General features: G+C 35.6%; 1 protein-coding gene across 5 annotated transcripts in view; it reads left to right on the forward strand.

Annotated features, from left to right (window-relative positions):
* STAG2 (stromal antigen 2) overlaps nucleotides 1-20418 on the forward strand; it is a 135030-nt gene that overhangs the window by 74224 nt on the left and 40388 nt on the right. For all 5 annotated transcript variants that reach the window (XM_025372072.1, XM_025372074.1, XM_025372073.1 and 2 more), the window contains 10 exons: nucleotides 1754-1830; nucleotides 4344-4548; nucleotides 6463-6614; nucleotides 8135-8208; nucleotides 9328-9451; nucleotides 10258-10356; nucleotides 10454-10533; nucleotides 15232-15339; nucleotides 16664-16775; nucleotides 19983-20100. In XM_025372072.1, the coding sequence (XP_025227857.1) occupies nucleotides 1754-1830; nucleotides 4344-4548; nucleotides 6463-6614; nucleotides 8135-8208; nucleotides 9328-9451; nucleotides 10258-10356; nucleotides 10454-10533; nucleotides 15232-15339; nucleotides 16664-16775; nucleotides 19983-20100 (1149 nt within the window). The remainder of the gene's footprint in view (nucleotides 1-1753; nucleotides 1831-4343; nucleotides 4549-6462; nucleotides 6615-8134; nucleotides 8209-9327; nucleotides 9452-10257; nucleotides 10357-10453; nucleotides 10534-15231; nucleotides 15340-16663; nucleotides 16776-19982; nucleotides 20101-20418) is intronic.

Genomic DNA, 20418 nt, shown 5'->3' on the forward strand with positions numbered 1-20418 from the left:
AGTATGTGTTTCCCCTCCCCTCCCCTCCCCTCCTCTCCTCTTCTTTCCTCTCCTCTTTTTTTTTGAGGCAGAATCTCACTGTGTTGCCCAGGTTGGAGTGCAGAGATGTGATCTTAGCTCACTGCAAGCTCTGCCTCCCAGACTCAAGTGATTCTCCTGCCTCAGCCCCCCAAGTAGCTGGGATTACAGGCACGCACCACCACACCCGGCTAATTTTTGTGTTTTTAGTAGAGACGGGGTTTCACCATGTTGGCCAGGTTGGTCTTGAACTCCAGACCTCAAGTGACCCGCCCACCTCAGCCTCCCAAAGTGCTAGAATTACAGTCATGAGCCATCGTACCCAACAGAGAGTGTTTCTTTAGCCAGATAAATGGTGCTTTCTCCTGAGTTCATCAACTTTTTAAAACAATCATTTGGTGTTTTTTTTTTTTTTTTAAGTTGTGGTAAGTAAGGATTCTTCTAGGGTACCACTAGAAATTAATCTTACCCAGATAAGTGGGAGGCAGCATGATTTAGGTAAATAGTCTCAGACAAATTATTTAATTTCTTTTAGCTTTAGCCTAAGCCTTAGTTTCCTCATCTGTGAAGCTGGGATTATGGTTTTACAGCTATGTATATACGCAGGTGTGCACACACACACACATGCATGCATATACAAAGTATTGCTCTGGTCAGTTGAAAAAAATCTATGTTAATTATATCTAGTTCTTATTTATAAATCTCATCTTCCTGTACCAAGACATTCTTCTCTTAGATATTACTATATTTATGGTATTTCTACTGAGAAGACTGGTAAGCAAATAATTCAACAATAAAAACAGGGTTTTGAAAATCTAGTATTTATGTTGATTACCCCTGCCCCCATCTCTCTGTTTCTCAGTTTGATGCCCCATCAGTGGAAGTTCGTGTATATCTTCCTACTGCACGCTAGAAATTTCCTTTCTGATGTTTGGTCTCCACCTGACTAATGTTTTACTACTTCTAATGTGCACCCTTTCTTTTTTCCTCTCCCATCCTCCTGTGTAAGATTCTAAAGGTCCTTATCAAATTGTTTCTCTTTGACATAGTTCTTGATTTTCTAGCGTATAACATGTGTGATTTTTCTGGTGGGGGTGGAGTCAGAGCTATAGCATTTCTTTGGCATTTCCACACATCAGGGCATCGATTATGTACTACCTTTGACAGTTTACTTCTTTTTCTTTTTGGTATTCTTTAGTTTTAACTTTTAACTAGATTACAGGCATCTAGGTGGGCGGGAACTACAATTTACTACTTAACTCTTTTAGAGGATGTTAGGATATAGTTACCTTACACGAAATAGTGCTTAATAAAGAAGCTTGACTAAAGTGAACTCTAGCTTTTACTCTTTTCCTTGTCTTCAGCTTCATCCCCAAGGTTTTAAGTGTTATACTAGATGCTATCTCACTTTTGATAACATATGGTTTATATTAAAGAGACAAAGCCAATATAAATATTACAGCATGAGTAAAGTAAGTCAGGTAGAAATGGCCAAAGTTAATTGTGTTAGGAAAAAAGATCTGTCAGAAGTGTGGGGCTGTTTTCTTGTGCATATTGAGAATAGATAGCATTTATTTATAGATTAGAGTATCATGGTGAAGATCATTAGATGATGGTGGAAGAAGTATGCCTTTTATTGTGTGACCATAGACTTCTTAGAGACTTACTTGGAAGTTTTCTTTATTTTTTTTTTTTATCACACCATATATTAACTTCTGACATTTGCAAATTTCAGGAGTTGTCACAGCAGAAATGTTTAGACATATGCAGAACTCTGAGATAATTCGAAAAATGACTGAAGAATTCGATGAGGTAACTTACTACCTTAAGTGTTTTGATAACTTATGAATGTTTATCTTGACTTATTTTTGAAAGTATTATTAAATTGTAAGCATTAGGCTGGGCACGGTGGCTCATGCCTGTAATCCCACACTTTCAGAGGCCGAGGCAGGCAGATCCCCTGAGGTCAGGAGTTCGAGACCAGCCTGACCAATATGGTGAAATCCTATCTGTACTAAAAATACAAAAAATTAGCCGGCTGTTGTGGCGTGCGCCTGTAGTCCCAGCTACTTGGGAGGCTGAGACAGGAGAATTGCTTGAACCTGGGAGGCGGAGGTTGCAGTGAGCCGAGATCACGCCACTGTACTCCAGCCTGGGCAACAGAGCGAGACTCCGTCAAAAAAAAGAAAAAAAAAATTGTGAGCATTAATGTTGTAAATAAGAGCTTTGGCATTAGATTTAATTAAATGATGCCTGTGCGACCTTTGGCAGGTTGTTGTCTTAGTATCAGTTTTTTGTTTTTTTTTCTTTTTTTTTTCTTTTTTCCTGATACAGAGTCTCGCTCTGTTGCCCAGGCTGGAGTGCAGTGGCATGATCTCGACTCACTGTAACCTCCGCCTCCCGGGTTCAAGCAATTTTCCTGCCACAGCCTTCCAAGTAGCTGGGATTACAGGCACCTGCCACCACTCCTGAATAATTTCTGTATTTTTAGTAGAGATGGGGGTTGAGTGGTGTGGGTTTACCATGTTGGCCACTCTGGTCGCGAACTCCTGACCTCAAGTGATCTGCCCACCTTGGCCTCCCAAAGTGCTGGGATTGCAGCAGGTAGGCGCCACTGCATCTGGCCAGTATCAGTTTCATTATCTGTAAAATGGGCCTAATAGTACTTTACTCATAAGGCTGTTACGAAGATTGAATTGAGTAATGTTTGAAAATTGCTTAACATTTTACAGTTCCCAGAACATAGCAAGAACTTAATAAATGGTAGTTATTATTGCCAAAAATGAAAATTTCAAGGAAGAATATAAGAACATATCCTGGAATGTTGTAAAAGGAAGATTTCAGCAATATTTAGGGAACTTGATAGCTAGGGCAAAGGAGTATATAGATATTTTTATTGTTTAAAAGCTCTTAAGAACAACAAAGATTACATATTAGTTTAGACTGAGTTGTCCCCCACTTACCTCCCTAGGGCTAGATTGAGTTGATTCTTTATTACAGTGAGTTCTTTGAAGTATTGTTACCAATAAATACATATATAGATTTACTATAAATTAAGCTTCTTCAAGGAAGGAATTTGGGCTTGTTTGGGTCACTGCTGTATTTCAGCGCCAGTAGCTTTACTCTTCCAAAATTTTTCACTGTGGGTTTTCAAGTAGAAAACCTTGTCTGATTTGAGTTTTATTTGGTCTTTTTTTTCTTGCTTACTCTGATGAAGGAGCTTTGAACTATTATTCTAAAAGATAGATGAGTTAAAATACTTTTATGATCCCTATGTGCTATTAATCACTCCCCAAGTAGTTGAGAAGTAATTTTGAATAGTGGTATTTTTTACCCTTTTAATATTAAATGTTTTAGTGAGAACTTTCTCACTAAAAGGAAACAGCTATTTGAGATAATTGTCCTGAAATATGATTTGAAAATGTCAGCAAACCAAGTTACTAACAATTAAGATGCTGTATTTCAATATAGTCTCTAAATTAGCTAATCAGAAAATACCAAGAAAACTTTTTTGTGGAATATCAGGACCTTGTTCTCAGATGAGACTCAACTGCACTTACATGTGACATGACTTAAGATTTTTAAAAATGTTCTGTTAACAAAAATTAATTTTTAAAATTTACTAAACTGTACTGATAAAATTACCTTACATCTCTAGGATGCTCTTGTCAGAGACCATTACTTTTAGATGTTCTATATGGTATTAGTCTCTGCTTTTATTTCTAAGTATTTTATTGTTTTTAATGATTTGTGGAGAATCTCAATTTACCCGGAGACTAGAGAATGCCCTCTTGTGCAAAGGAAAACCAGAGTAGCAGTCTTCCAAGGCAATACTAGCTACATTTCCATTTCTTTAAAAAATTATGATTGTTTATATCTGTTGACTGCGTGATGTATTTGAAGCTAATGTTTTGTTGATTTATACATCACATCATTTTATTAGATTGAGAATATGATTTCCATCATTTTGAATCTATTTAAAAATATAATTTTGGTTTGGTTTGGGTTTGCTTTTGCTTTATATCTGTGCTTATCACAAGGATGTTTTGCTTTGATGAGGGAGGCTTTTAAAAATTTTAACCTGAGTAATTAGTATATATTTTCATTGATTAAAGTGAATTCAGAATATCTATTTTGATCTTAAAGAGCCAGAGTATTCAGAGGTACCCCTACCTTTATATATTGTTCTCTTGCCTACTTTGAGGATTTATTGGAGAAGAAAGGTGAGAGATACCTTTTCATGCTTTTGTCTAGGGTATTTCAAAAGCAAGTGGTATGTTGTCATGCATTCTAAATGAAATTGCTGTTTTAAATTTTTGTTTTAGGATAGTGGAGATTATCCACTTACTATGGCCGGTCCTCAGTGGAAGAAGTTCAAATCCAGTTTTTGTGAATTCATTGGTGTGTTAGTACGGCAATGTCAATATAGTATCATATATGATGAGTATATGATGGATACAGTCATTTCACTTCTTACAGGATTGTCTGACTCACAAGTCAGAGCATTTCGACATACAAGCACCCTGGCAGGTCAGTATTTAGAAATTTCGTCTTAGATTTGAGATGAAAAAGATTCTCATTGAAAGAGAAAGGAAATAACAGAGATACAAATTAATTAATTTTATTTATAAAGTGACCACTAAGAGGACAGTCCCCTCATCCCTCCTGCGAATTACGGGAAATGGGATGGTAATTTCAGTTTCGATTTTGTGAAGGTATACTATGACTAGTATATGGTGATTTTCTTGTATATTATGCATACTGTGCCACAGCAGGGGAGAATTGGATGGTAGGTATGCATTGGATTATTGAAAAATACTATGCCACAAGAAGGGAAAATTGGATGATAGGTATGTAGTGGGTTTTTGAAAGATATGTTACCAGGGAAGATATTGACAGCAGATTTGGAGATATCATCACAGTCATTTTGGATATGTGATCCTGATGACCATATAGTTTGTCTTTGGTGTGCATTGCCTCTCCAGGTAGGATGGACGCTACTGGATGATGCCTGTTCTTTCAGTCACACTGCAAAAAGTTGATTTCTCTTATGTTTCTGGGTAACTTTAGGCTGGGGCAAATTCTTTGTTCTTTAAAGTTTAATTAAATGAGGTATATTTTTATAACTCATAAAATCTATTAGTTTCTCTTTTGTGCTTAAGGTGAAATTGGTGATACACTGTTTTTGAATATGTTGTTTTTGAGTTTCAATAAATAAAATAGGCACTGTTATGATAGTATTCTGAATCTTCTGAATCTTAATGATATTTTGATTTTTAACTAAAATATTTTATATTCTCTGTGGTTTTTCATTTAGAAGATTTTCTCAAATGATTAAATCTATGATTAAAGATATGCTTCTAAGTCCTTCATTATTAAAGAGAAAATGCAGTTTCCCATATGTTGTTTTTGTTTTTACGTTTGAAGTCAGAAAACATGAATGTGATCTTGCTTTATGCACTTAAGGTAGCAATGTCAAGAACTTGATGGCTAAAGTAAATTAAAACAAAGATTATGGTGCAAGATGGGTACTTGTAGATCAGAGTGACAAACTGGATTGCTGGGAGCAGGAAATTAACTTAGAGCAGAAAATTGGGAAATCTTTCTTTAAGAGAGCCAATAGCCACAAATTTAAGATGTAATTTTATTGTTGTTGTATCGTGCAATGCACTAAGTCTGAGAAGTAGTCTGGAGTAAGCTAAATAAAGCAAAAAGTGATCAGATCTTTCAGTTAATAAATTTTAAATCCCAGGCAATAAGAATCTTGTATCAGGAGTAAGAGTTTAGTAACAGAAGGTAGAGATCTGGAGGAAGCTTTATGAAAAAGCACTTTAATTAAGTGACATTTTGCCCTTTATACTTTTGACTTTCCATGGAGATCTGTTCACAATTTCATCAGTCATGTTATAGAGTAAAATGAAAGGAAAGCAAATACTGATAAAATTCCTCAACATTTTCATAAAATATAATTTGATGTAAAGCCATCAAGTTACTTTTAATTACTGAGATAGCTAAATAACTTCTGTGTGAACTAAAATTTACTTTAGAAGGTGAATTATGATCTATGAAAATGATTATTTTAGGGAACATATTATAGAATAATGGAATTTAAGGATAGTCTGGAGTCAGATTGCCTTGGTTTGAATCCTGATTTGACTGCTTATATGAACTGAGGCAAATTTTAAAATTTCCCTGAGCTTCAATTTTGTCATGAATGAAATGGGTATAATACTTTTGAGAGGGCCATTGTGAGGATTAGGAGGTAATTCCTGAAAAGTTGTTTTATTTTTTGTTATTGTATTGTTGTCATTTGTAGCAGCTGCATCTTTCTTTTGTTAGAAGCAGATTAGCTCATTTCTGCTTAATTTTTCTATCTGATATTAAATTGTAAATTTTTGTATCTGTTAGATTAATTTCACCATACTTTTACTCTTTAAAAAATAGCTATGAAGTTGATGACAGCTTTGGTGAATGTGGCACTAAATCTTAGCATTAATATGGATAATACACAAAGACAATATGAAGCAGAACGGAATAAAATGATTGGAAAACGAGCCAATGAGAGGCTAGAACTCCTTCTACAAAAGCGGAAAGAGGTAAACTTTTATATTGAATATTTAGGCTATTGTGTGACCAACTTGGTTACCATTAATTAGGATATAACTTTGCTAGTGGCTCAGATAATTGTTTTTGAAATATTTAAATGTAAATAACATTTCAAACTATTTGCCCAACAAAATTCTGATGAATATCCATGCCAGCAATACTGTTTTCTTATTTTCAGTCTGCGTGGACTACTATTAAGAGTAATTGGCTTTAAGTAAGGGGACTGGGGTTAGTCTGACAAGTTGTTTTAAGCTTTAGTATTATTCATCTCTATGGTGAAAAACCTTTTGTCAGGATGAAAAGAGGTTTCACAATTAAAATCACTTTGAAAAATAAAATCACTTTGAAAAATAAAATCACTTTGAAAAATAACATAAGCTGTTTATTACTATCTAAATCAGTGTTTTTTATACAGTAGAAGGCATTTGTTTAACATTAATGACTGACCACCAAATTCAACTTTGAATGAGGAAAATAATTTTTTCAGCCTTATGCGAAATAACAGTAAATGAAATCTTTTGATGCTGCAGCTGTAATTTAAATTCTTTCTTCATTGGTGATAAACTATTTTGCTATCTCATAATGGAGATGTTTGTTTTCATTTCAAATAGGCAAAGTCTGATTTTTCAAAAATACTAGTAATGCAGTTGAGTTCAATAGTTATCATGGTAATCTATGAATTATTGACCTGATTCTGAATTTTTTTGGGGGGGAAATTAGTAGCTAATTTTAAATTGGTTATTTCCGAAATAGTTAATAACTTAACATATCCAGACTCAAGAAAACTAAGAAAAATCCTGCTCATATTTCCCCCATGTCTAAATTCCTCATCTTTTTCATATAATTTGAAATATTGATACTTTTCCCCTTAATTTATGTATATGCTGTATAATAAGTGATATATAGTAACAATAAACTACAGATTTCTTTACAGTGCCTTTTTTTTTTTTTTTTTTTTGGAGGCAGAATCTCACTTTGTTGCCCAGGCTGGAGTGCAGTGGCACTATTTCAGCTCGCTGCAACCTCCACCTCCCAGGTTCAAGCTCCTGCCTCAGCCTCCTCAGTAGCTAGGATTATAGGCTTGTGCCACCATGCCTGGCTAATTTTTGTATTTTTAGTAGAGTCAGGGTTTCGCCACATTGGCCAGGCTGGTCTCGAACTCCTGACCTCAAGTGATCCGTCTGTCTTGGCCTCCCCAAGTGCTGAGATTACAGGCATGAGCCACTGCATCTGGCCTTCTTTACAGTTCTTTAGTGGAAATTTATGAGCATTAGGAAAAAAATTAATCTACTAGCTAAATATTAAAATCCCATTCAAGTGTTTCAGGTATTAAGGGACTTTACCTGATAATATAACTGTTAGTTTTTCTATATGGTTACTGTTGTCTAGTAAAATTCAAAATTCACCAGAATACTGGGGAATTCTGCTTTTCTCGTGCTTATAACAACTTACAGGTGTTCATTTGGTTGTCTTCCTTTACAATTGAAAAGAAATGATGTGTTTTTTACAGCTTCAGGAAAATCAAGATGAAATAGAAAATATGATGAATGCAATATTTAAAGGAGTGTTTGTACATAGATACCGGTAAGTTGTGACAGTTTTTTCTCAAGTAGCACTATATAATTTCTACTCAGCAAGTTTGCATTTTTACTGGTGTAGGGCATCTAAATTAGTGGGAAGAATGTTACAGTAAAATCAATGTTAGACTCTAAACTGTGCCACTGAGTCACTCTGGGCAAGTTATTTAACTCCTGTGAGTTTGGTGTTTCCCATCTGAAAAGTGGATAATGCTGTGCTTGACTTGTAGCCCGTAGAAGTTACTGCTATTTGGAGTCAGGCTACATAATACTTAATTGCCTTTGGATGCGCTATGTTAGTAGAACCTGCACATGCTGACTCTTGACTCTTTTCCCTTCCATTGAGTATCAGTGGGAAAAATTGGATAGGTTAAAGTGAGATGTTTTCTTATGCTGTTTTGAATGAACAGAGGAAAGAAATAGTAATCTTACTAAATTTCTGCTGTAACCTATTCTTAAATTTTGGTAGTATTTTTATTCAGCTTCTTTCACATATCCTCAACTTGGCAGTTACTGAATCAGGTTAATGTTTGCTTTGTAATGTCTCCATGTCCGTTCTTACCTTTTCACTTCTATTGTCACCGTTACCTTAGTCTGTTTCTTCATTCTATGCCTAGAGATTATTGCAGTTTTGCCAAAATATCCTTTTATTGTGTTATTCCTCTGCCTTCCATGACTCACCAGTACTTACAAGATAAATTTAAAATCATTTATTCTAACATTCAAATCCCAGTTGAACTTGGCCTCAGTGTAATGTGTAAATAATTCTTACCTGGAAATTATGCTCTAGCAGACAAGTGTGCCTGCTGTCTTCTGAACACATCATGCCCAGCAGGTGTGAGCAAAGACTGGGATACGTTTGGTATAAAAGGTGTGGGGATGGGATTTTGTTTGTAGTTTTATATAATTTTAAGTATTTATGTGTTGATAATTATGCTTTGCCATCTAGACTGTAAGCTTTTGGCATTCAGGCCCATGCTTCATTTATATATTTTTAATCTCTAGTAATACTTAAGATAGTATCATATTCATAGTAGATCTGAAGTACTTGGCATCTCTTGAATAAACCATAAGTTTTGTGGTATATTGGCACTAATTATGCATCGCTTTTCCTTCCTCCATTCAGTGATGCGATAGCTGAAATTCGAGCTATATGCATTGAAGAGATTGGCATTTGGATGAAGATGTATAGTGATGCCTTTCTTAATGACAGTTATTTAAAATATGTTGGTTGGACTATGCATGATAAGGTAAGATGTGCCCTTCAGACTGCTTCTTTCTACACATCGGCGTGGCTGCCTGCAGCTCTCATTCATGAGTTATCTGCCTGTATGTATACCTGGTGACACATTTCTGTAAGCCTCCCCTTTATTGTTTTCTATCTTCTCTGTAAAAACTTATTTTCTGTCACATAAAGTCTGCTAGATATTTTTGAATCCTGGCCACTGATTTAACCATTAATGGTGAATCAGTTTTTTGCTGAAATATTAGAATCATGAAGGTGGTAGGAGTGAGACATTTCTTAGGGCACAAAGAAGAACCATTACTCTGTTGTTATCTGAGAGCTATATACTTAAAAAAAAATTCTTCATTTTTGATCTTCTCTTTTGACAAACCTGTATCTTAGCCAGATTATACCTTACAGCTTGGTTTCTGACCTTTTTAATATGTTTTCATTAAACTACCATTCTCTTAGGCTGCCTCTTCACTTGCCTTGAAGAAGTTAATTGTATATAATTCTTTCCAAACATTACTTTCCATAGTGGAAAATATACTGTGACACATGATTCTATTGTTTTTCACAATAGTTTTGTTCTGAACAAATTTTCAAAAATTATCCTTTGAACTTCAGAAACAGTAACCCCATAGGTATTTAGTTGTAAATGTATGTACTGATTACTATTTTTGCATTATCAAAGATGATAGTTTCTGAAGGAATGCTATGGTATGAAACATTTAAAATTTTAAAGTAGAAAATATTGTATACATCTTGAATATTGAAGTTGAGAATACATAGCGTTTTAATTCATTGTCTCTTTTTTTTTTTTTTTTTAAGCAAGGTGAAGTAAGACTCAAATGTCTTACTGCTCTACAAGGGCTTTATTATAACAAAGAGCTTAATTCCAAACTGGAACTTTTTACCAGTCGGTTCAAGGTTAGTATTACTTAAGAATTTACAAATAACTTGTCATTTGCGAACACTTTCCTCTTGCTTTCTTTTTAAAAATATTTTAATTTTTTTTTGTCCTTAGGATAGAATTGTGTCTATGACCCTTGACAAAGAATATGATGTTGCAGTACAAGCAATAAAATTACTCACTCTTGTTTTACAGTAAGTATGTATTTGTTGCATATGTTCAGATATCTAAATAATACATTAGAGTATTTGGTTCAAACTCATCTAGGTCTAAATTTTAGTAATGGAGTTTTACAGCTAGAAGTTGAATTTCTTCATGTATAGCTGAGAAAACACAGGAAGAAGGAACCGTAGAATGTGGAAATTCTGACCGAGCTAGGAATTCATGTGTTCCCATTCTCTTGGCCGATGTATTTCCTATTTTTCTGTTTCTGATGCTCTTGAAATAAGTTAAGCACATCAGTGTATTAAAAAACATGCTTATTATATTTTGTTACACTTTTAGAGTATGAGCATTTATAAGAATGTCTCTGTTATACTTCTCATAGCACTTTTAAACAATCTGAATTTAAGACCTATTCTATGTTAATATCTGATAGTGATGTTATGTTATTCATATTTTTCCTTTTTAAAAAATGGTAGTAAAATATAGATGATGTAAAATTCACCATTTTAACCATTTTAAAGTATGGTTTACTGGCATTACCTATGTTTACGTTGTTGTACAACTGCCACCACTATCCATCTTCAGAACTTTTTCATCACTTTATTCTGGAGCTCTATACCCACTAAACACTGATTCTCCATTGTCCCCTTCCCCCAGATCCTGGTAACCATTGTTTTATTTTCTGTCTCTATGAACTTGCCTATTCTAGATATTTCGTGTAAGTGGAATCATACAATATTTGTTCTTTGCAGCTGGCTTATTTCACTTGGCATAATTTCTTCAAGTTTCATACATTATTATAGCATGTACTCCTGTTTATAGCTGAATATTTCACTGTATGTATATTCCACATTTTATTTATCCATTTTTGCATTGATGGAGATTTGGACTGTTCCCACCTTTGGTTATTGTCAGTAATGCTGCTATGAACATAGATGTGCAAGTATCTGTTTGAGTCTCTGCTTTCAGTTGTTTCATGTATACCCAGAAGTGGAATGCTGGATCATATGGTAATTCTGTTAAATTTTTTTTTGAGGAACCGCCATAATGCTTTCCACAAAGCTTGGACTATTTTACATTCCCACCAGCAATGTACAAGATTTCCAGTTTCTTTTCTTTCTTTTTTTTCTAAGATGGATGGAGTCTCACTCTGTTGCCCAGGTTGGAGTGCAGTGGCATAATCTCGGCTCACCACAACCTCCACCTCCACCTCCTGGGTTCAAGCGATTCCCCTGCCTCAGCTTCCCAAGTAGCTGGGATTACAGGTGCCTGCCACCACGCCTGGCTAATTTTTCTTTTTTTAGTAGAGACGAAGTTTCACCATGTTGGCCAGGCTGGTCTCGAACTCCTGACCTCAGGTGATCCACCCGCCTCGGCCTCCCAAAGTGCTGGGATTACAGGCATGATGCACCCGGCCAAGATTTCCAATTTCTGTACGTCCTCACCAACACTTGTTTTCTGCATTTCAGGATAAATATTTATCAGGTGATGTCTCTATACCAAGCACTTGGGTAGTATGTTGAGAGAGTTAAAAATCAGAGTCTTCTCATTTCAAAATAATACAATTTTTTATAAAAATATCTAGAAATAAGAAATCTACCAGGTATATGCAAAGAAACATTAATAAAATGCAACTAAGGGACATAAAAGAAACCTTGAATTTGGAAAGCTCACCTAGAAAAACTCAGTATTTAAAGGCTTTGTAGTCTTCCTATTCTGTATATTTACCACAATGTAAATATTAAAGGCAAAGGATTTTTTTTTTTGGCCATAGCAAGCAAATTGTGACATTTCATACGGAAAATTTATCATGTAAGAGTTGCCAGAAGAGTATGATACAAACTAATGAGTGAGGACTAGCCCAATATAATTTTAAGTCATGTATTATAAAATCATAGTAATTTAAAAATTTTGGTCCTGGTGCATGAATAGACAAAAAAGATCAATGAAGCAGAATAAAAATAGAGATAAACACATATGCATCAATAAAATGACCGTGTAAGGCTTTTATGAGCATGACACAAAAGCTAGATATAAAAAGATCAATGAATTAACTATATAAAAACCTAAAAATGTCTGTATGGCATAAAATACCATCGACTCAGAAAACTCAGATTGGGCAAGATATTTTTGCATCAAAGGAGTTAATTTCTGCAAATCAATTAAAGAAATCTGTAATAATAGGAAAACAGTCAAATATTATGGATCAGATCATTGATAGAAAAGTACGAATTTAAACATGAGAAGATGTTGGGCCACCCTTATAAACATATATATTAAAGTGAGACTTTTAAATCTGTTTGCTTAGCAAAGATAGAAAGTGTTTGGTAATAACACTATATTGTTGAGGCTATGCCATAACAGGCCCTTTTACATTGTTGATGGGAGTATAAATTGGTCTAAGCTCCTTGGAGAAAAACTTGACAGTATCTGTCAGAATTTCAAATGCTCATGTTCTCTAACAAAGCATTGTTTGTAATAGCAGAATTTTGAAAACAACCAAGGGTGCATATCAATAGAGGAAGAATTGGCTGGGCGCGGTGGCCCACGCCTGTAATCCCAGCACTTTGGGAGGCTGAGGCGGGCGGATCACGAGGTCAGGAGATCAAGACCATCCTGGCTAACACGGTGAAACCCTGTCTCTACTAAAAAATACAAAACAAATTAGCTGGGCATGGTGGCGGGTGCCTGTAGTCCCAGCTACTCGGGAGGCTGAGGCAGGAGAATGGCGTGAACCCGGGAGGCAGAGCGTGCAGTGAGCCAAGACTGAGGCACTGCACTCCAACCTGGGCGACAGAGCGAGACTCCGTCTCAAAAAAAAAAAAAAGATAGAGGAAGAATTAAATTAGTATGTAAGATAATAGCAAATATAAGCACTTTATATGGATAATTTCATTTAATACCATAGCTCAGTGAGATGGTAGTGGTTATTCCCATTTCTGTGAATCGGACAACATTGCAGTAATTAAAAAGAAGGTAGTTCTACAGATATTGACAATTCAGGGAATTCACTTACCTTGGAATTTCTTGAGCAGTCTGTTAACTGTTGCATTCTTTCTTTAATTTTTAATTATATTTTAAAATCATAAATGTTATATATACATGTATATAAAATTTTTGAAAGAATTCTGAAATAAAGTAGTAGTATGCTACATATATTTCTATAGCTTCTTTCCCACCATCCTCCATAGTACACTAGAAGCATCTTATTTCTGATACTTTTATCAAAGATAATAGACATAGCCATTCATGTTGATTTTCAGCCATCTATATACCTAATAATTTAAATGTCTTAGAAACGTTCCTTTTCAAAAAGTTAAAATGAGTGAACTTCTGTAGAATTACAATACTTTAACTTGTTTGATTCAGTGTTTTTTTGTTTTGTTTTTTAGAGACAGGGTCTTGCTCTGTCACCCAGGCTGGAGTGCAGTGGTGTGATCACGGCTCACACTCCAGCCTCGCCCTCCCAGGCCCAATCCATCTTCCCACCTCAGCCTCCTAAGTAGCTGGGACTATAGCTACTGTAGTCCCACCATGTCTGGCTAATTTTTTTTTCTTTCCGTTTGTTTGTAGAGATGAGGTCTCATGTTGCCCAGGCTGTCTCAAACACCTGGCTGGGCTCAAGTGATCCACCCACTTCAGCCTCCCAAAGTGCTGGGATTACAGGTGTGAGCCACTACACCCAGCCTGATTCAGGGTTATTTTGTTAAAAACACAAAAGTTATTTTTCCAAGAACAATCTGATATTATATAAAGAGCAATTGAAATCAATGTGCTTTTGAAACTTGAATTTTAACAATTTAGTATCTTTTTCTCTCAAAAAGAAGTAATACTTCTTAGACATCAGACTTCTGGAAGCTTTCAGCACAACAGAAAACCAAAAAGAGGATCTGTGTGCTTCAACTATCCAGTCTTCTTAGGCTTTTTTCCTCTGGCAGTGGTCCTATAATTTGAATTTATATATAATAGTAGAAACCTAGATTATATATTACAGTAGACTAGAAGCATATTGGGAGAGAAAGACTTCCCAGGGGCCAGGAATCTAAATGCAGTTGCAAGGGAAGAATTCACAGTGTTTACTCGGGTTAATGGACCTTAATAATGATTATGATTATCGAAAATATTTTGTTAGGCTTATTTTGTTCTTTAAGGATAAGAAAAAGAAAATGAACATTACATTTTAGTAAGATTTTTTTTCCCCCAGTGATTGCAATTAAAGATCTTTGGCACTTAGATTTTAGTTATTTGGGAAAACCACTTGCATTGCCTTATATGGTGTTCAGTACATGGTGGATGAAGCATTCTTGATTGATGTGATATAAATGAGACATTAGTATATTTTGATGTAATGTGACTTAATATTACTATGAAATATAAGCAAAGTATTATATTATCTGCGATTTTTAACTCTAAGCTTTTAGCTTGCTGCCTCTTTACTTTCTATATCAGTTTTCATTATTTTGTCTTCTTCTTCTGTTAGCATCCATGTGACATAATTCTCTTAAATGTTTGTTTACCTTCTGCATTCACTTTTAATTTTACCTGCCATTTATCTTTGATAGATTTTGGTAGATGGTGATTAAATAAGCTTGATTTGTTTTTTTTTCCTTTAACACGAATTTGTGAAACTTTACAACTTTTTAAAAGTATGAACATAAATTTTGGTACTGTTAATATGCTTAGAATTATGATGTTACTAAAAGCACCTGTTATTGCTTATTTCTTAGGAGTAGTGAAGAAGTTCTTACTGCAGAAGATTGTGAAAATGTCTATCACCTGGTTTATTCAGCTCACCGGCCAGTAGCAGTAGCAGCTGGAGAATTTCTCTTCAAAAAGTAAATCTATATTTCTGTTACTCATTTTCTGAGGCATACTTTCATAACAGTAATTTGTTATGTTACACTTGACATTAAGATTTTATATATATATAACATTTTAAAAATTACTACAGATCATATCGAAGCTTTTACATTTTACTTTTTCCTTTACAAGTTTAGATTTCTCCTAAGTTCTTTGATTTATTTAAGTTAGATCTTTAAAGGGAAATGTACCCACGTCTTTCAGTGAACATGGTTAGAAAGATACCTAACTATATTATAATATTAAGGCTGACCTTCCTAATTGTTTACCCTTCTAATACCTGCTTCAGCTTCTAAATATTGCTTATGCTATATTTAGTCTTTGTTTTTTTTTGGAGACAGAGCCTCTCTCTGTTGTCCAGGCTGGAGTGTGCAGTGGTGCGATCTCAGCTCACTGTAACCAACCTCTGCCTCCCAGGTTCAAGTGCTTTTCGTGCCTCAGCCTCCCGAGTAGCTGGGACTACAGGCTATATTTAGTCTTCAAACTTATTTTTCCTTTGCTTTAGAAAATATTAAAAGGTTCTTCAAGTACTTAATAAAGTTCGACATAAGAATCCCAAGAATTCTACAGTCTGTTTACTTTTATGATCCTATTTAACTCAGATTAGGTAGTATGAGTAGAAGTGTGAATATCTGATCACAGAAAACACTCAAAGATTGTTATATAATGGCTTTCAAAGAGACCATTTTGAGCCATATAGATTAAACTTTTCTTGTTGCTATGATTTTATTAAAATGCCTGTTGGGGGTGCAGCAATTATTAGAAAGAGTAGGTGGCATAAAACATTTACACTACAGTTTTCTATTCATTGCTGTTTAGTGTTAATTCTCTTGTTGATTATGAGGAAAAATGCCCATGCTATCCATAGTAAAAGGACAGTAAGTTGGGGTAATTTTGCAAGAAGGATGGAAGGAAAGTATGTGTTTTGTTTTCAAGATGAATGTGTATCATAGATTTTTTAGCATAAATGGTGTAGCTTTGTCAATGTATTACTTTTATGAAAGGCAACAGTTATATAAAATACAGTAAAGTTTTTAAAAACAAATAATTTGTAACGGTACAATTAACTTGAGAAATTAGTTTAAAAGGACTTAGAAATACCATCAAACGTGAAATGAAAAAGGTTTATAGCAATTATTTGCGTGGTGTGCCATAATGTTGGATGATATCGTACTTATCCAGTTCTCCTTTACTCCTTTGTTAGATCCTTAGATACGAAATCCACTTAATTTTTTTTTGATTAGGAATTTTTTGTTGTTGTTGTCATAAAATAAATATTTTACTTTACTTTTTTCACAGGCTCTTCAGTCGTAGAGATCCAGAGGAGGATGGAATGATGAAAAGAAGAGGAAGACAAGGTCCAAATGCCAACCTTGTTAAGACGTTGGTTTTTTTCTTTCTAGAAAGTGAGGTTAGTTGATAGTATTTATTTTATACTTAGGTTCAAAAAATTTTGGAAAAGGGGTTAGAATGAGGCACATTAAGAAAATATATATTCCTTGTAGCACAGTAAATTGTGAATAGAATGGAGACCTACCCACTCCCCAAATTTCTTTAAAAATATGCTTTCTACTTTTTTTGTTTTGTTTTTTTTTTTTTTTTTTTTGAGATGGAGTCTCGCTCTGTCACCCAGGCTGGAATACAGTGGCGCCATCTCGGCTCACTGCAGCCTCTGCCTCCCAGGTTCAAGCATTTCTGCCTCAGCCTCCCGAGTAGCTGGCCTTCCAGGTGTGTGCCACCATGCCCAGCTAATTTTTTGTTGACTAGGCTGATCTTGAACTCCTGACCTAAAGTGATCCGCCTGCCTTGGCCTCCCAGTGTTGGGATTACAGGCGTGAGCCACTGTGCCCAGCCACTTTCTACTTTTAGTAAGATGTTCAAACGGTTGGATTTATGTATAGTGCTGAGAATATTAATTTTAGAGTTCAAAATCCTATTTGTCAGTTGGATTACTCTGCTTACTATTTGTGTGATCTTGGTTTAGCTACTTACTCTTTCTAAGCCTCAGTATCTTAGTAAAAAGATGAGTAATAAATTCTTAGTTAACACTGAAATAAGTTGTATAAAACTTAACACAGATCTAGAACATTGTAAGATTTCAAATGTTGGTAACTGCCATTGCAATTGTAGATGTGGACTTAAACTAGTCTCCCTAAAGTTAGAAACCTACAATGTTAGCCAGATTTTGAGAGGGCTCAAAATTTATTTTGGTGTTCATATTACATATTATTTGATTAGTGATCGGGCCTTTTAATTTTCTAGTTATTTCTATATATGGATATATAATTGGTTTTTTATTCTTTAGGATTTTCTACGTTATACCATCAGGTCATTTATAAAGAAAGATAATTTTCCTTTTCCTTTCCAGCATTTTTTTTTTTCATTTTTTTTTCTTGCCTTACTGAATTGGCTAAGACCTTCAGTAGAATGTTGAATAGGGCCAGGTGCGGTGGCTCACGCCTGTTTTCTCACCACTTTAGGAGGCTGAAGCGGGTGGATCGCTTGAGGCCAGGAGTTTGAGACCAGCCTGGCCAACATGGCAAAACCCCTTCTCTACTAAAAATACAAAAATTAGCCAGGCGTGGTGGTACATGCCTGTAATCCCAGCTACTTGGAAGGCTGAGGCACAGGAATCGCTTGAACCAGGGAGGCAGAGGTTGCAGTGAGTCAAGATCGTGCTACTGCACTCCAGCTTGGGTGACAGAGCAAGACTCTGTCTCAAGTAGACATCTTTGGATTGTTCCTGATCTTATGGGAACAGTGTCCAATATTGCAGCATTAATTACCTTGTTAGCTATAGGTGTTTTGTAGCTATTTATAATCAGATTGAGAATATTTCCTTTTGTCCTTTCTTTGCTGAAAGTTTCTAACATGAATGGAAATTGAATTCTGTAAGATGCTTCTGCATTCCTGGAGGTGATTGTTTTATTTTAATCCTTTACTATGTTAATGTGTTGAGTTATGTTGAATGACTTTTTAAATGTTGGATCAACCTACTTGTTCATGATGTTATTCTTTTTATATATTGTTGGATTCCGTTTGCAAATATTTTATTTTATTTATTTTTTTAAGAGACTGTGTCTTGCTCTGTCCCTCAGCCTGAAGTGCAGTGGCATAATCATAGCTCATTGCAGCCTTGAACTTCTGGGCTTAATTGATCCTCTTGCCTCAGCCTCCCTAGTAGCTCCGACTACAACTGTGTGCCACCACACCCAGCTAGTTTATTTTAGAATCTTGTAGACAATGGGGGTGTCTCGTGTCCCAGGCTAGTCTTCAACTCTTGGGCCCAAGCAGTCCTCCCTCCTTGGCCTCCCAAAGTGCTGGGATTACAGGCATAAGCCACAGCACGTGGCCCGGTTTGCCAGTTTTTGAGGATATTCCATGTTCATAAAGCATTTAGATTTAGATTTTTTTATTATTTGTAATTGCTTTGACAGATTTTTTTTTGTATAATTGTTATGATTTGCACGCCCCCTCCTCCCCCTGCCAAAGGAGTTGGGAAACAGTAGGGTTTTTTTTTTTTTTTTTTTTTTTTGGGATACAAAGTCTCACTCTGCTGCCCAGGCTGGAGTGCAGTGGTGTGATCTCAGCTCACTGATAATCTCCACCTCCCACATTCAAGCGATTCTCCCCCCTCAGTCTCCATAGTAGCTGGAATTACAGGCACGCGTCACCACACCTGGTTAATTTTTGTATTTTTAGTAAAGACAGGGTTTTGCCGTGTTGGCCAGGCTGGTCTTGAACTCCTGACCTCAGGTTTTCCACCTGCCTTGGCCTCCCAGAGTGCTGGGATTACAGGTGTGAGCCACCATGCCCAGCTTTTAAGCTGGGCCTTTTAAGGGTCTTTTAAGCTTCACATAATGAAGAGAATGATTTGCTTATATATTGAATTGACAAACATACATTTTGTGTTTTAATTAACCATTATCATTCCCGTTCAGGTAAAGTAAATTCATAGCATACCTAAGAATTGAGAGTAGCTAACTGATATAATATTAGGTCCAAATAAGCAGTATGTATATAATTTCTTTATAAAATACTTTTCAGGGCAGGTGCGGTGGCTCACACCTGTAATCCCAGCACTTTGGGAGGCTGAGGTGGGCGGATCACCTGAGGTCAGGAGTTTGAGACCAGCCTGGCCAACATGGTGAAACCTCATCTCTACTAAAAAATACATAAATTAGCCGGGCGTGGTGGTGCATACCTGTAGTCCCAGCTACTTGGGAGGCTGAGACAGGAGAATCACTTGAACCTGGGAGGTGGAGGTTGCAGTGAGCCAAGATCGCACCACTTCCCAACAGCCTGGGCAAGAGTGAGACTCTGTCTCTGCCCCACCAAATACATATAATTTATTATAAATATATAAAAATATTAAAAATGTATATTTTTCATATTAATGTTTTAATGATAATTGTTAATGTGTAATGATGCTACCTAACACGTCTTTCTTACAGCAAGCAGACTAAGGCAGTTTCTTCTCTGTCCTTTCATCTATTTGACCTCAAAAAATAGACAGCTGTTTGAGAGTTTGTAGATGGTATCAATAAAGTTTCCATTCTTTTGAGTTAAGGCTAGTGTGCTTATTGTCTAAGACCACATTGCTCTTTTTAAATTTTAGTTACATGAGCATGCAGCATACCTTGTGGATAGCATGTGGGACTGTGCTACTGAGCTGCTGAAAGACTGGGAATGTATGAATAGCTTGTTGCTGGAAGAGCCACTTAGTGGAGAGGAAGGTGAGGATGTTTAATTATGATATTTTTGTTTAGACAGTTTTGTAAGTAGATTTTTACTCATTCCATTTGTTTATCCTTTTAGTCAAGACAATTTGATAGAAAGTCTTACTTTGTGCATAGTTTTGTTTTCATGTAAATATTATGCTATGTAAAAAGATGTAATTGCTGTCAGCATTCTTTATTTTTTTCTTATCTGGGTTATTTTCTTTACCCAAATGTATGAATCTGTGGTGGATAGATTTGGGATGCTGAGGGTTTTAGGAAGGTTGTCTTTTCTGTGATACAGTAATGGGATTTTCTTTAGTACCTTAGGGCAGG

Source organism: Theropithecus gelada, chromosome X (assembly GCF_003255815.1).
Source record: "Theropithecus gelada isolate Dixy chromosome X, Tgel_1.0, whole genome shotgun sequence".
Classification (NCBI taxonomy): Eukaryota; Metazoa; Chordata; class Mammalia; order Primates; family Cercopithecidae; genus Theropithecus; species Theropithecus gelada.